Below are 17,932 nucleotides of genomic sequence, written 5' to 3'. Positions count from 1 at the left end.
GAGAACATCAGTTGTTTATTCTCCCAATGTGCAGAACCAACCTGCCACTGGTAATGCCAATTGGGAGGGCGATAACTATGTTCAACGAAATTGCTTCGGGTGTTGATATATTCCACCTACGTGAGGATGAGTATAGGTGGACGTTATTTTATAAATTTTTAAAATAGGGTCTGCTTAACTCATCCGGTGTATTTCCATGTACCTATATAATTAATATTTTTGTATGTACATATTTGTTTAATAACATATTATCTATCTCTTTTTTATGTCATGTTGTGAACGTCTTAAACTTATAATTTGTAATGTCCACAATATGTAAATATAAATAAATTGAAATTGAATTGAAATACAGTATAAAAAAAATGTGGCGGCATTTTGGCACTGCCTAGGGGCGGCATTTTATCTAGGGACGTCACTGCGCGAGGCTCTGCGGCCGACGGGGTTAAATTTAAATAATTTAGCTTTGACTGCATTGGCGCGAATTTTAATTGACTCAACTCGAACAAGTCAATTCGTCACAGCAAAGTGCCACTAGAGATGAGTGATTCAACCAAAAGTCCGATAGAAGTGGAAATTCGCCCCATCCCTGATCATCTGGAAAATTTGGCTCAAGCAAAAATAACGATTTTTCTGTTGGCAACGTAAAACGATAATAATATCATTATTAAATATTATTTTGTTTGAACGTTTCAATGAAATTCTGTAATGCATATTATCTGTAATTCTTCGATTCTGCCGTCTTCACAATTATAATAGATTGTATTTCTCAGTTTTTTCATTCTAAGGGTTAATACAATGGTGGAGGTAGGCTGTTAAGATCCGCCATAAATTTAAATTAAACCCTGCCCAAACCAAACCATATTAGTTTTGGCATATTTTGGGCGATATGATAAAATTGTGCACACTTTTTCATTCATACTTATTTGTTTTCGTTGGATTATGAATACATATTATACATATTGTTGGTTCATTTTCTTAAATTCATTAAGCCTTGCCTAAACCAAACTATAGGTAATAGATAAAAATATTATTCCATCTATAAAGTATTCAAAGTTATGTATGATTTAATAGCATAATTATAGATATTTTATAGATAGACGAGTATTTTTTGACTATTATCTATTATGGCTTGGTTTTGATTAATTTTAAAAACTTACCAACACCATCTGTAAATTGTAGTCTTATTTCAATGAAAACAAATACGTGTGACTGACAAAGTTTAGTGTTCCCCATGTATGGCGGATCTTAACAGCCTACCCCCACCCTTCGCCACTGTGGTGTATTATATCATAATATGCGTATAATGTTCCTGTGTCGCAGCCTGGGCTATACGAGATCTCAAAGCCTCACAAAAAACCAAACCAAATCATTAGCGTAGTTTACGCAAATTCATATATAGATAGGTACACCTAGACATGCCACATGAGCGTATTTGAGTAAACAGCGAATGCTTCAGATGGTCGCACCAATTCACGAGTGCCACGGGTCTTCCACTGGTAACAGGCCTACCGAGATAACGAGAGGACCAACCCTTTGAGAAAGCTATTCGATAACAAAATAATCCTCGACACGGTCCTCAGTCATGAGTAGAGTTGGGCATTTCCCGACAAAATCTCAATCTCGAGATTCGGGATTTCCAGAAAAGAATTCTCGAGAAATCGCGAAATTTCAAAAAAAACTTGTAAAAATCATAGAATCTGTGTAAAAACAGACAAGTTCCAAAAAAAAAAAAAGATGTTTTTTTTTATTTATGTAAGAAGACAAACAAATAGAAGTAGAAAAACAAAAATAATTATTATTTACTTTACATTACTTATTAAAATAGAATTTCAAAAAACACAGGCTGTCAATCGCTGCGTCTGACAATCGCGTACGCTTTTGAGACACAAAATTTCCTGATGTTGAAAAAATTGCGCTCATTTTGATTCGACGTTGGCTTAATTGTATTAAATTCCCCGATCAGTCCTTGAATTTTGTGTTTTCTGTCCACTTTTTCCATATAGACAATCGATTTTTCAATTAATATTTGATAATAAAGAAATCCCGAATCCCGAGAAAAGATTCTCGAGATCCGGGATTTCCCGAAATGTTAAAAATTTCCATTCTCGAGATTCGGGATGGAAAATCCCGAAAATTTCTCGAGAATTCCCGTCGGGAAATTCCCGAAACCCAACTCTAGTCTGTAGGTCTCCGGTACTGGTGAATAAGAGGATGTAATATTCCTTTTACCTAAATTATTTGTACTTTTTTAGTTGGGGACCCGAACCCCACCCACTTATGTATGCGCCTGAAACTATATTTGTAGGCTATAATAGCCCATATATTTTTTTTTTCCCTAAAAATGCCGCAGTGTTGTCATTAGGTTTATTTATAAACTCATTGGATGACACAAAATATTCTAAAGGTTAAACAATAGCCTAGGTACTTCGATTGAACTCAGTATTTGAACTTTTTTGAAAATTGCCATTTAACCCTGCCTATTGGTGCGTAACAAAATACTGTTACCCCTTAAAATAGATACCTAGTACATATTTAATCATCAAACACTATTCAGTGGTGGACTATGAAAGGTTGATTCTAGCTAGAGGTACTTAGGGATTGCAATATCGGTATTTCAAAACCGGTACTCAATTATATTGATCCAACGTTGAGTTTGAGAAAGATTGTTCTGTACCCGGACTTATAGTATTTATAAAAATTAGCAGTTCTAAAATATAAAGGTCAACATAATAAATGTAGGTAGGTACTTCAGGTTGCTATAAAACACGTTTTAAATAGATTTTAATAGTTATATTTTTATTAATAGGTAAGTACCTATTTTTTTTATATATTTTGACGAATACCGGTATTCAATAAGAAATGCCGAAATACCGGTAGGTATTGATAATTTACTCATTCGGTATTGCAATCCCTAGGCCGGTACTATATTGATTGTACACATTTGATAATATTATACGCTTCATCTTCAGCGTTAATGTTTGACGAAAGACGCGTTTTTTCTAAACTGCAATGCAGTTGTAATTTATCAGACGATATTATGATTTCATTTTGATCACGCCAGCAGAAAAAAATATTGTACCTATCGAAATGTCAACAATCTAACATCAAGTGACGTGCCGTGGGGTGGATAGGCCATGATAGATATGAGAATAATTTTAAGAGTGCCAGGGCTCGAAATTGACCGGAACGCACCGGAGCGCCGTTCCTGTTCGTGAAATCGATAAAATTATCGCTCCGTTTCGTGGAATAAATAATTTGACCGTCTGAGCTGGATAGGCCATATAATAGAAAATTTAACACACTTATTTTTATGAAAAAAAAAAACACATAAACTTTGATAACTTTACTATGTAAAAATCTTCAGAAAACTGTCGAGCGCTCCGGTTCGTAAATTTTTCCATTTCGAGCGCTGAAGAGTGCAATGTACGTATATTTTGTGAAAAGCAGATTTTTTGCCGCAGCGTTACAGACTACTCGAAAATTCAGTACACACGCATGTTACAAGTTTGTAAATTTTGATCGCATTATTTTGGTTCGCTTATGATAATAGAGAAGAAAATAATAAAATAAAGATAGGTACATACACACCTGTTAAATTACACGTTATTTGAGAATAAAACTGGAAGCGGCCGGTTTTTTAATTCTGCTACAGATGTGATGCTACCGCTAAAATCTACTGAACTTAAGAACCGAAGCGCTCAATAATTTTCCGAAAATCATAACACAGCTATCTATTTTTTTACCACGCTTTTCTTAGCTCGTATTCTTGTTTGTCCGGTGGTTGTTTAACCAGTACAAATCTTTCAATCGATTTTTAACTAACTTCCCGACTAGCTAGACATTTTACACTTTTAGAATATATCAGAACACGATGCCAATGCATTCTTTTTTTTTTTTAACTTTTAGCCACCTTTAAGTAGAATTTAATTAATTTTCAGTTAATTCTGTTTTGTATGAAAAGTTATTTCGATACCATTATTGGTTGCTAGGGGGTTCTAGCAATTAAATTATTAATATATACGTGCGTTACTATGGAAATCAATATGACATGTCAAAATGACATTTCAGTATTATTTTTATTAAGTACAATTTTTTTGATCGTTTAAGCTAGTCAAGTCAAGTTTATATGATTCAACAGAAAATTTAAAAACGTTGTATATAAAAAGTTCTTTTTATTTTGTAATTATTTCCATACTTGTTATATTGCCTATTTAGCTCTGATGGTCAAATTGCCTTTTCCACGAGACGAAGCGATAATTTTGGGGATTTCACGAACCAGGGCGGCACGGCGCTCCGGTGCGTTCCGGTTCATTTCGAGCCCTGGAACCGTGTCAATTACATCAATATGGTAGGTATTACTTTAATTACTAACCGACGTCACGGATCACTCCAAGATTTTTGTTGTTGTATAGGTATTAGTTAATTTTATATTGTATACGATATAAAATTAACTAATACCTACCTATATACGATATTTTGGTTGTCAAATTTCATACTCTTCAATGTGAATGGCACCCTACTAACTACTTACTGGTTACTAACCCTGCCATGCAGTGACGTCCCGTGGGGGTAGGCAGATTGAGCGTCGCTGGAAGGGGGGGGGGGGGCGGCAGTTACTTGAAGTGCGGCAAATCGAGGAGAATCATTTGGTATATGAATATAGAAATAGCTACCAAACTTAGTAATAACGAAAATATCTTTATATTAAAAAAATTCGCTCACTGGTTGGAAACAAAATATATTAATTACCATAAAAGGTTTAATATGACTGTATTTTTTGTCGGGTTCGCAATGTCTAGTTTACTTCCGTTGCCCTTCGACGTACTTGGTGACCAGAAACGACACGTGCAGATTTGCGAATAATATTACAGTCTGACTATTTAACCAGTGTGCGTGAAAGTTGCGTTGGTCATCAAAACTAGGTGTAGTGGGTACAGTGTTGCCATATTTTTCTATGCTGATTATAGTACAAAGGCGTAAAAATTATAGTATTTCTGAAAAATATATAGTACAGGAACATTTTTCGTCTTAAATCCTTTAAAATTATAGTACTTTGGTATATCTGGCGTAAAATTATAGTATTTTACATTTTTCGCGAAATCAAAATTATAGTATTGTACTCATTGATATACTACTGGATGAATCATATGCTTCTTAAAATGACGCCTGATTTTCAGCGACTCGACCAGTGTTAAAACTTACTGAGTAAGCCCGATCTAGCTTGCATCTTACTCTAACTAATAGTCAGCGCATGACGACTTGCTCTGTCTGCTTTGCGTTGCAGCCACCCTTAGGTTCACTATTCCAAGAACGCAAATTTAGTTTTACAGCCAGGGCAATACGGGTAAAATTCGGGAATCCATGTTATCGGTCTTAACGCATTATACCTACAAGGAAATATTATAAGACGATATTCGTAATATCTTTTGTGGTACATTTTTAAAATGACACTTGTATGGGAACTGCTCATCTAGTAGTATATCAATGATTGTACTATAATTATAGTACGGTTGGCACCACTGAGTGGGTACCTATATGTTTTGTCATTTCTCGGAGTCATCAAAGGATGATAAAAAATACTGTATAAAAAAATTGGGCGGCATTTTGGCGCTGCTGAGGGGCGGCATTTTGTCTAGGGACGTCTCTGCTACCATGACCCCCACTAGTAGTCTACAATTAATATTAGGTGCCTAGGTATGTAATAATATAAACACTATCTTACCTACTAGAAAACGTAATTTTATGTATATACTTGCACTGCAACGACATGACTTTGATACAAATCCAATCATCCAATAATTCGCAGTGACATAACATGTGTCAGTGGATAGACTGCTGAGTTTGGCGAGGGAATGGGTGCAAGAATCGAGTGGCCCTCGAATCAAGTGGATTCTATTGTTTTATTACGAAATTTAAAACGGTCGCTTTGTCAATAGAATTATCATGATTCTGTGCCAGTTGAGTTTTTTAAAAGGGGACTTTGAATGGAATACCCACAATATTTAATGGTGATTTTAAGTTTTAAGTAAGCAGGTCATGGCCCCCACAAGGGGGGGTGACAGGGCTCTAGCCTGGGGGCCCGGGCTAAGGAGGGGCCCGGCGTGGCGAGTCGACCAGATCAGTGAGACAAACACACATCACAAATTTGCTTTAATAGCAAAAAAAAGTCGCCTGCGGAGCTATTTTCCTTCGACAATGTTATTATTTAAAATTATGTAGTTGCACGATACAATTTTTAATTGTGTATCGATACTCGACTACTCAATAATTCAAATGGATGTATTAAAATATACAAAAAACACTAAATATACACATTAATTTTACCGCGTACACCATTTAGAAAACACTACTGTAGAGCGTCACATTGCCTTTATCCTTAGCGATAGGTAAGGGGGCCCGCCAAAGATCCTAGCCTGGGGGCCCGCTTCAGGATGTGGGGCCCATGAAGCAGGTGCGTGAAGGCCCGAGACCATAGCCCCTCCAAAGGGCGTAGCGGGTCGATCAGATATATGAGACAAACACACATCACAAATTTGCTCTAATAGTAAAAAAGTCGCCTTCGGCGCTATTTCACGAAAGGTATAAGTATTAACATTTAAAAAATGAGGTGGTAAGATGCAATTTGATTATTTTGTGTTGATACTCGACAACTCCATAATTATTCAAGTAGGTAGATGTAATGGATTTAAGTTTTGTACTATTCCATTTGAGTTAGAGTCCATTGAGAATTTACTTAAATGAAATACATAGTACAAACATAAGTACCTTCGGAAAGTTAGTATTAATATCAGTGGTGAAGACTCCATACTAGGCGATTATTTAAAGCCTACCTTCTTAAGAAACATATTTTTTAATTGCATATTGACATATTTATATACTTAATCACTTCATTATTTTATGTTATATAAAATTAATTTATTTTGCCAACGAGACATGTCGTATATGTCGGAATGTATTACAGTATTACACAGTTAACAAAACAACTGCAAAGGTATTAAAAAATATACCACAGCGCGCCGTAAATAAATAATAAACGCCGCGACGTCTCGACGTAAATAAATCTCCGATTATGTGTGAAATAGTTCTTAAATTTTTTCGTATGGACTTTACGTCTCGTAACCTCAGCAATTCTGCTGATTTGTACGAAATAAGGTAAGCTCCTATCGCAGAGCCTAAAACATTCGCGCATAGTAATGTTGTCACGAGTCACGACTGCGCACTTTGTCCAAAATCATTAATAATTAGATAATTAAAAAAATAATGTCAACGGCGTTTAATCGAATATTAATAAATAAGTAAGTATAGATTGTTTTTATAAATAAAAATAAATTTTATCTAATGATTTTTGATGGGTATACATGTTTCGAAAAATACGTAATTTAAACACATCGCTCATTTTTATGTCGTCAATGAGTTTTTGAAGTTTCATTGAATTAGTGTGTCGCTGTCATTTACTAGTGTGTACCTATTCATTAGTAGTAAATATCGTACTATTCTCGTAAGTATACCTGACAAGTGTGCTCTTTTTATCAGATCTCCACAGCCAGTAGCGCACCCAGGGGGGGGGCCAAGGGGCCTTGGCCCCCCCCAAAAACATTGAAATTGAAAGCCAATAGATTAGACAAATAAAAACACGGCAAAAAATGATTTTAAATTCTCCAGCACCCTCTAGAAAAATTTCTTAGATTTTAATTTCTAACACAAAAATTTCGAAACACTAATGTCGGGTTTTTTTAGAAACTCAATCTCTAATGGAAATGTCAAAAAATTATCGGTGTCCATCCGAATTCCGGAGTGGTGTACACCGAGTGCAATAGACAAAAGTGCGATAAACGAGAAATTAGGCTGTGTTCTGTTGGGTAGGTTTGTGTACCTATAAGTTAAATGCAATAATACTTTTTTTTCCATTTTCAATTAATATTTTGGAACTTCACTATTAAAAAACCCAAAATCGACTATACAAATTCGGCGAAAAGTACGACTACACCCACCACCATGGGCTGACAGGGCTACAGCCTGGGGGCCCGGGCTTAAGAGGGCCCGGCGTGGCGGCTCGTCTAATTGTGAGATAAACACACACCAGAAATTTGTTATATTATAAAAAAAATCGCATGTGGCGCTATACTACTTCAGTACTTCATCAAAATTAACATAAAAAATATGAAGTATGATGAAAATATGATATACGTAACTACATGATAATAATTCACGTGTATCTTTTTATATTACAATTATTTTTAGTGTTTCTATAAAAATAAAAATGGTTATTTATCCAATATCGAAGGGTCGAATGCTACTTGGCTACCACAAGAGAGGGTCGCGACCAGTGGTTCATAGTATGATAACGATCGATAATATGATATGAGGTCCGACAAATCAAGAATTCAAGGGAATTATTTAACAATATAGTTAAATCCACGGAATACCATTTGGGAACACTACTGTAGAACATCACATTCCCCTTAACCCTGGTGATGGGTAAGGGGGCCCGCCAAACATTCATGATGTGGGGGCCATGCCCACCACAGTCGGTGGTGGTGTAAATTAAAAAAAAACATTTTTTTCGGTGGAATTCAGCATAAATATTGTGGCTCTAGACCAGTGGTTCTTAACCGGTGCACCGCTGGCTTGTTGCAAGTGCATCGCGAAAATAGTGATAAAAACAGAAAAATCCGCGAAATAGCGAAAACCGAAAAAGTCCTTCATGAAATTATGAAAGCCGATGAAAGATCTAATGTGATTTCGATGTTGCCGAATCGATCGCACGCGTCTACCGTTGGCCTCACAGGTTTTCGTTTCATAAATGAAAACAAAATAGTGGATCAATATCTATGCTGCAAAGAACTCACCGAGCGTACGACATGACAAGATGTTTTTGATTCTATTTCTTCATATTTAGAAAAATCTAAAATATCGTGGAGGAATTTGTATGGATGGTGCTCCGTCAATGTTAGGCTCATTAAAAGGATTTGTTACCCTCGCAAAGACAAGAAACCCTAACATTATAATATCTACGCACTGTTTTATTTACACAGGGAATCTATAGTTTTATTACCGCAGTGCTAAAACCTGTAATATACCAATATATCAAATCCAGACCTTTAAAAACAGGCATTTTTAAAAAAAACTTTGCATTTATTTTCTATGGAAGCTAAGTACGAATGTTTGATTTTTCACACTGAAGTGAGGTGGTTAACGTGGCGCACCCAGGAGGGGGGGGGGGGGTGCAAGGGGCCCTGACACCACCCAAACATGAAAATTATCAGAATGATTTTAACCATTGAAATTGAAAACCAATAAACCTTTGGGCTTAAACAAATAAAAACACTGGCAAAAAAATGATTTGTAATTCTCCAGCACCCTTTTTAGAACAATTTCTTAGATTTTAATTTCTAACACAAAAATTTCGAAACACTAATGTCAAGTTTTTTTAGAAACCCAATCCCTAATGGAACTGTCAAAAAAATTCTCGGTGTCCACTCGAATTCCGGAGTGGTGTAGGTCATGGATAGGGAGGGCTGACAGGGCTCTAGCCTGGGGGCCCGGGCTGTGGAGGGCCCGGCGGGTCGGGTTGACCAGATAAGTGAGATAAATACACATCACAAATAATTAGCTTTAATAGTAAAAAAAGTCGCCTGCGGCGCCGCTATTATATTTCATAACCATGAAAATTTTCAATTACTTATATAATTGTGCAATATATTTTTTGATTATTATGTGTCGATACTTGACAGCTTCATTATTAATGTGGATGTATTTAAAATCGCCAATAATTCACTGTGTAACTACCCTTAATTTCAACTAAAACACAATTTGAAAAACGTTAATGTAGTGTTTCACACTGCCTTTAATCTTAGCGGTAGGTAGGGGGCCCGCCAAATATCCTAGCCTGAGGGCCCGTTTCAGGATGTGGGGACCATGGTGTAGGTACACCGAGTGCAATAGACAACGAGAAATTAGGCTGTGAAGAAGAAAAAGAGCCTATGGGACTAATTTACTTTCTCCTCCTTGGGCCCCCCCCAATATTAAATCCTGGGTGCGCCACTGTCCACAGCCTACCTCTTTCCAAAAGTCACCCTTCGCCACTGATTAATATTCAAGTCGATGTATTAAAACGACATAAAATCGCTAAAAATAAACCGAAAGCCCTTAATTTTAACGCCGTCACAGCGTCACACATGCCATTAAACTTAGATATAGGTAGGGGGGCCGCCAAAGATCGTGGCCGGGGGGGGGGGGCGTTTTAGGATAAATTTTTGCGATACCTAACCCACCGTTTAATGATACACTCATTCAGATTGTGAAAAATGCACTGTTTAAAAATCTTCATTGTTTTCCACGAAGCGATCATCCCATATATTTCATGGAAAACCGCCAATGATAATATAATTATTATTTATATACAATTACAAAATATAATATCTGTTCTACCCACATTAGTGATATAGGTACATACCTAATATTATCTTCTACAGCAGCGGTCCCCAACCGGTGGACCATGAGAGAATTTTGGTGGTTCGCAGAGTAATTTGAATATATTTGCAATTTTCGTATTTATTAAAAAGTTTCAGTATATTCTTATAATATTTTTTTGCATTATTCTGTCGTCAATGAATAAAGTTTGCTGTTCGGGATAAAATAAAATGCAAATAATATGTATCGACACCAGGGATTCTTTTCTGTGATCGACACACTGATATTATTATTTGTAATTCTTGGAAACGACAGTGATGTCGACACACCACTAAATTAGAAACGCTCGATTTTTTCATGTTTTCTAAGAATATTCCATTATAGCTTCATATTTCTTCACCATACATGTGGCATATTGTTCTATTGTGAGTGGTCATTGATCATTTTTTTCACATGCTGTCCGAATCCGAAACAACCTGACTAATTCTTCAGTCTGCCAATAGTGCCAATAGTGTTTGTGCCGTTAACAGCCAAATTGTTCAGTGAATAGAGAATAGTGAATAGAGTTCGAGATTGTGTTTATAGAATTTTTAACAATGATGTGGAAAAATACGTGGTAGTGGTACGCGAAATTCAAGATTTTGAGTTTAGTGGTCCGCGAGGCCCAAAAGGTTAGAGACCGCTGATGTACAGGATACAGCGTTCCATGGATTTCATACAATATTTGAAAAGAAGAACGATTGCTTTTTCCATAAAACGTCATAAACATCTGACAAAAATCTGTAAGAATCACCGTTATTGCAATGTAGGAAGAGTTCCGTTTTAAGTGTAGGTACTACATTTATAGCTGTCAATGAAACATACCATTGTTCGAATAGGTTGAACTAGGTACTCAATAATGAAGTAAGTGGGTACGACATGTTTGTTTCGAGTGTAGATGATTTTTTGAAAGTAAAATATTCAAATTCGAATTTGAGGAATAATACTACCTAGTCACCTTCCTATACCAAAATACTTCGATTGTTTAAATAACTATTTCTTTAATTCAACGAATAATTATTCACAAGATTTAAGAATGTACCATTCTAATTATTCAACATAAATAATTTTGAAAAACACTTCTGAGAAAATAATAATTAACCAATAGAAAAAATCTTTTTGGCTTACTTTTTTCAAGAAGATTTTTTCTTTTGGTTAGGGATAATATATTTTCTTAGAAGTGTTTTTCAAAATTATGTATGTTCGATTGTTTAGGTGGGATCAATTGTTTTTTTTCCAAAGAATACCTAAACAGTATCTACATAATATTTATTGCCAATAATAAGTATTCCATCCCGTTAAAAAAATGGAGAAGAGAGATTTTGTATGTTGGATTAAAATATGTATTGTATATTATGTTTGTAAAAACTTCTTCATGTTCTATAATTTATACCTGGGACCTTGTCCGTGGAGTTTTTAATGCCATTTATGGTACATAGGTACATCAATTTGACTATATACCTATATAATATCGATACAACTTGCCTATGTGATAGTTACCTAAGATTGAAATTTTAACCTGATTAATTTGATGTCTCTATCTCTGTATGGCGAAGTATTGCCTTAGCACAGTGTCTGCCAAACTGTGTACCACTAATGTGCCGCGAAAAAAAAAGTCTATGAATTTTTCCCATGCGCAGGACGCTTCCTCAAACTAATTAAAATGTCATTAGAAGTGCATAGAATTATATGACACTAGAAAACCTCTCTGCTTCTGTATTCTCCATTGCTTGATCATCAAAATATAACTATACGAGTGGGTCATCAATCCTTTCGCAAGATACGATGTTAAGCACCTGATATTAACGAAACGGAAGAAAAAATCATAGACTTGAAAAACGATCTTGTGGAAAAAGCCTTATTTTCTAACCTAGGGTTGTCAGTATTTTGGATTTCGGTTTGGAATCAATACCCTCGATTAGTTACTACAACCATACGTGATTGTTTGCGCGTATCGACATAATATTTTTTCTCAAAATTAATTGCATCCTTCCCACTAATAAAAATATTGTTTATATAGCTTCGCTATGTATATAATATCAATAAAACAATATTTGAGGGGGGGTGTTTGGTGTGCCACGAAATAAATTCCTTTTCTCCAGTGTGCCGTTAGGTAAAAAAGTTTGGCAGAGGCAAAAGGCGCTACTTATTACAATCTACACCACTGATTTCATTGTCAACGAATATATTGGTGTACCACTATTTTCAGCGACGATTTTCTCTGACACAGTTGACGCAATCGATTTAACAGAATATTTTAAAGGGGCCCCAAAATAAATCTCATAAATTCTAACTTTGTGAGTTATGAATACCTATACCTTATATAAAACAATGCCCCTACCTATCTCTTTTATTTAATCATATCCTGTAGGTAACGAAAAATAACTATTAGGTAGGTACTGCATAATATCTCAATGATAAAACATAATATGCAAGAATTTTATTATGCTTTGGATAACATTTTATACTTTTTTTGAGAAAATATAAGCTATTTTTTTAAATTTTGGTATAATCAAAATCGGCTCAAAATCAGTTAATGTCTCGGGCCTCCACGACCCTAAATGCGCCACTGACTATTTCAGTACATATTTTGTTTGCAAAGGCTTCTGGTTATATAGGTAGGTGCCTACCGACCGACAATAATTAAATTTTGTATGTAAAAGTTGTCATGGTTAGGGTTATAGGGTGTAGTGAAACTCGGTCAAAGATACAGTGGCATCTGTGACGTGCCAAACGAATCTCACATACGATAAAATCGGCGTCTCGCCGTCGCGTTCAGGGGGAGGAAATGGAGGCAATAGTGGTGGCCAAAGGGGGTTCAGGGAGGAATAATCGATCGATACCGCGCAGGTGTCAACGGCAGGAAATATCACTCACTTATTTTTAGACAATAAACAAAAGCGACAACAATTTAATACACACATTGTAACGCCATCACATCAACTCAAAATAGATCCAATCTTATATTCGTTTAATTAATAAAAATCGCGATATGTTTACTTTAAGAAATCACTGATTTTACGTATTATACGTATTTAAATATGTTTTTTGATAATTAATCAGGGTATGTACAGTAGTTTAATTTATGGTCTAATATTCAGTGAACATTACTTGATTATTAGATCAAAAGATTGCGTACATACACTATCAATAACATATTATAATATGCAGTTTTATATTTAAAATTTTAAGGGTTACTTTGAAATAATCTATCATTGGCGAGTAATATACTTACCATTACAATACAACCAGTACACATAAAACAGTTTAATTCATATCACATAACATTACAGTTCGTAATTGCCAAATTATTTAATTTTTAATAAAATCTAGTCAGTTTTCAGTGGGACATGGATGTATTATGATATAAAGGTTAATTACGTAAATATAACAAAGTCCACTTACCTTAACGGGTAAACCGACACATAATCCAGAAATGCATAGCAGTCGCAGTGTGTTCTTCATATTTTACTATAACTACATTGAAATTATTCACTCTTAACATTGTTTCCATTTCTTACGATACCATTTATGCGGTGGTGTCGACGCTTGCGCATGCGCGCCATTACGTCCTACACTCTACAGACTTTTCACTTCTTCTGGCTCTAGCCCATCACGATTCATTTAGCAAGAACAACATTTTCTCTCTATATCTACATACTTATATAAGTATGTTAATTTATTATATAGAAGACAAAGGGCAAAAAAGTCCCATAGTAAAAAAATCATTGTATCCAATGAAAAAATCATGTTTATAATAATTTCAAAAGATAGAAACGATGCGTATTTTTTATGAAATATTTAAGAAACATAAATCCTACACCAAAAGACACATTATTATTTAAATAGGTATAGGTAAATAACAGAAAAGTAGGTAATATTTATTTACCTATAGGTATCCTGATACCTACGTATATTAACGAAAATGACAGATTTTTTAGAATAAAATACCTACCTACCTATTTTATTCGTTATTAGCTCAGCAATTAATAAATACTACTATCACTGATATTACTGCCATCAATGCTTAATTATTATTACTATTGCATAGTTATCCAATTCCCATTTGAGTTCAATAATAATTTATTGTGTATCTCAATAAAAACTCCTTGTATACCTATATCAGAAATTGATAAATTAACGTCAAATAGGTTTGTAAGAAATCACTTTCGCAAATCATATTTCGATTTCGAGCAAAACTAACCATAATTAACGTAAATGATCCACAGACGCATGATGGCTTGACGAATTAAATATCAATCGCTATAAATTCCAATTGATTTAGTTTTGTACTATTACATTACCATTACACCAATGAATGGCAAATACACTTTGATACCATAACAAATACAGCGAATTATTTTCGTTTATAAAGTAGTTAAGTAATAATTGTTTTATACAATAAAATAAGATAAACACCTTATTACCTGAATCATTTAAAACTAAAATTTAAATTCTATCAAGTATCCTCAGTCGATAATTTTATTTAAAAATCGATATTATATTATTTGAAATAAAAATACATAATTTGATAAAATCTTTCAATAATATTAAATCTTGCGTGTATTCAGTACCTATTGAATTAAAGCTTATTTAATTAACATTTAAAACCGACAGTCGTTAATAATTTATAACGTAACAATTATAATATAATGTTATTGTTCTTTCGACCATGTCCGATCCTAATAGGATCATATGGGCCTCCACAGGGTGGAGGTTTGTATTAAGAGATTTTATTTTTACGAGAAATGGATGTCAGCCACTTGCTCAACCTATTAGGTCCAAATAATTTAATTGTTCACGTAATATAAAAAAACAACAATAAACACAAAATGTTTGGTATTGCTTGCTGATGTGGCTTGAAGTTTGACTCGCGATGTCAATGGATCGGGAAACTTACTGAATATAAGTACTAAATTATTAATACAGAATACTATCTTTATTGTATATTGATATTTTATACAATTATAAAACTGTGTTACGGTGATGTGAATTCCAAAAATAGTATTGATAAAAAATAATAATCTGCTATCGATATTTTTCTTCAATATTCATTTATTATCGATCGCCCCATCCTTATTTTATTGTGGGAAATAGGACAAAAAACAGAGGAGCGTGCAACATTTACCACGTAGTTTGACGGTGGATTGACGTATGGTTTGCTTTGACGTTTGAATACATTCTTTTAGGTTACCTTTGAAATAAGTTAAGTTTCATGTCGCCGTATTGATTGAAATCATTTGCAATGCTTAAAATAACGGCGTGGAAGTTATTAGCAATATTTATTTTCACAATCAGCGGCGCTGCAGCGTGGGATAACGACGACTTGGAGGTCTTTGACGTTGTCGAAGAAGTCGATCAAAATTTCTACGAGCTGCTCGGTGTACAAAAGGTATGCATATCGACTTCCGAATTTCTAAAATAATGTAACTATTCGCTAAACAATATACTATTTTTCCCTACAGGATGCGTCGTCGTCGGAGATTCGAGCGGCGTATAGGGTACTAACCTTAAAATTGCACCCTGACAAGAATTCGTCGCCAGATGCCGACGTACAGTTCAGAAACCTGGTGTCAGTTTACAATATCATCAAGGATCCTGGGAAGCGAGAAAAGTAAGCTTTGTTATTTAAAAAAAAATCATGAATTCGATTTTTAAAAAAATATATGGAATTCTATTTTAAATTTTGAATTTCTGCGCATCTATTCTATACACAAGACTGCTTACGTTACAATTGCAGACGTTACAATAAGTAGTGCTAATACTAATAAGTTAGTTATCGAGGATAGTTTTTCTTATGTTTGTATCAAAGTATTATAATTATTACAATAAGTTAGCCATCTAAATAGTCTATCTCGCTCTAAAATTTAGCGTAGCCAAGAAAGGTGCTGTTAAAAAATAACCTTTTTGACAGTTCGGACGGTTAACATATAACAATTAACTGCCTCAACACATAAATATGATAAACTACCCTCGTTAGCTATGATAGATGCGCTGTATCAGTTCAATCTGTCAACATACAAAATATTAAATTTGCTCAGGCTACCAAATAAACCAAATCAATCACACTAAACGCGTTCCAGAAAGCCATAAAGTGTTTTAACACCAGAGTTTTATAGGGCTCATCTTGTTACAGCTAAACTCTTTTTACTTAAACTGTGTAAATGCTTTAGAGTGTACTTCAGTGAAACAGTAAATTATTTTCAACAGTATGTGCGACGAAATTTCGCACTCGTTGCCTGGACTCGCCAATAGGAGACCGACTGTCGAGGTGTGCACACGTCGATTTGTTTTGTCATCGCGTCGGATGAATATATTATTAAATCATGTAAAGATGACTAAAAAACTTTACGTATGTAGGTACTTGAAAAAGAAAACATGTCAATGAATATACTATTATTATTAGTAATATAACAATAAACATAACATTAAATGGACGCATGTTGAATTTTTCTGACAAATTATATTTCGTTCGGCACACGTCATTTGCAAAATCCGCGCATCGCCTAGCCACAATCTTTCCTCAACTGAAGTATAGCCTTAATAATATCTTTTCTTTTAACCTATTCACATATTCCTAATCACAACCGTCTTGGTCTTCAAATGACATGGGGTATTTTCTAAAGCAGCGTTTATTAACCTATGGGCCGCGACCCAAAATTGGGTCGATTGGTATATTTAGTGGGTCGCAAAATATTCTCAACAAAACAATATTCTTGCCAGCATTTATACTATACATGCTGGCAAGAATCATCATCATTTATGGCACTACAACCCTTGGTGGTCTTGGCCTCCTTCAAAAACTTCCTCCATTGTGGACGATCCAGCGCCGACAGTTTCCAATTTCTTTGACCTAGTATTTTTAAATCTCCCGTGGCACAGTCCAGCCATCTCAGTTTCGGCCGTCCAGGTCTTCTCTTGCCATCGAGGGTTGCGTACATAGCTTGCCTCGCCGGTAGCCTGCGTAGTCTCTGCATTTCATGTGCCACGTGATCTTTTTGCCCCCATAAATTGTGTATAGCTCCTCATTATACCTTGACCTGCAAATGCCACCTTCTTGAACAGCCCCAAAGATTCTTCTCAAAAGTCTCCTCTCAAAGATATCCATACTTCTCTCATCCTGTTTACTGAGTGCCCAGCATTCTGATCTATATGTTAATACCGGGCGTTGTTTTGGTTTTCGTTGAGAGTGCTTTGTTCTTTAGAAGCTTTTGGAGATCAAAATAGCACCTGTTGGCGAGGGTGATCTGGTGTTTTATTTCGTCGCTCGTGTTATTACTGTTTGTGACAAGGGACCCTAGATAAACAAATGAATTCACAGTTTCAAAAGCATCGCCGTCAATGATAAAGGTGTTATTATCATGTGTTGCACAGTGGAGAACTGGCATGTATTTTGTTTTACTTTTGTTTATCCTTGCAGCAGCTGACTTTACGGAAATAAAAGCCCGTCTGAGGGCTTCTGGGGACCTGCCAATAACAT

General features: G+C 35.1%; 2 protein-coding genes across 2 annotated transcripts in view; one reads left to right on the top strand and one right to left on the bottom strand.

The window, feature by feature from the left end:
- Nucleotides 1–14,035, bottom strand: part of LOC147064989 (uncharacterized) — a 47,040-nt gene extending 33,005 nt beyond the window's left edge. The window contains exon 1 of the mRNA XM_085958383.1: nt 13,858–14,035. Coding sequence (XP_085814509.1) covers nt 13,858–13,917 — 60 coding nt within the window. The 5' untranslated portion in view covers nt 13,918–14,035. The remainder of the gene's footprint in view (nt 1–13,857) is intronic.
- Nucleotides 14,036–15,583: 1,548 nt separating this feature from the next.
- The window catches only part of LOC147064988 (dnaJ homolog subfamily C member 1), a 39,595-nt gene continuing 37,246 nt past the window's right edge, over nt 15,584–17,932 (top strand). The window contains exons 1-2 of the mRNA XM_085958392.1: nt 15,584–15,844; nt 15,918–16,066. Of these exons, the coding sequence (XP_085814518.1) occupies nt 15,698–15,844; nt 15,918–16,066 (296 nt within the window). The 5' untranslated portion in view covers nt 15,584–15,697. The remainder of the gene's footprint in view (nt 15,845–15,917; nt 16,067–17,932) is intronic.

Source organism: Rhyacophila brunnea, unplaced genomic scaffold (assembly GCF_057557595.1).
Source record: "Rhyacophila brunnea isolate RB1 unplaced genomic scaffold, BYU_Rbru_1.0 scaffold_7, whole genome shotgun sequence".
NCBI classification, from domain to species: Eukaryota; Metazoa; Arthropoda; class Insecta; order Trichoptera; family Rhyacophilidae; genus Rhyacophila; species Rhyacophila brunnea.
Note: the sequence above shows the minus strand (reverse complement) of the source record. Positions and strands in the feature narration are given on the sequence as shown.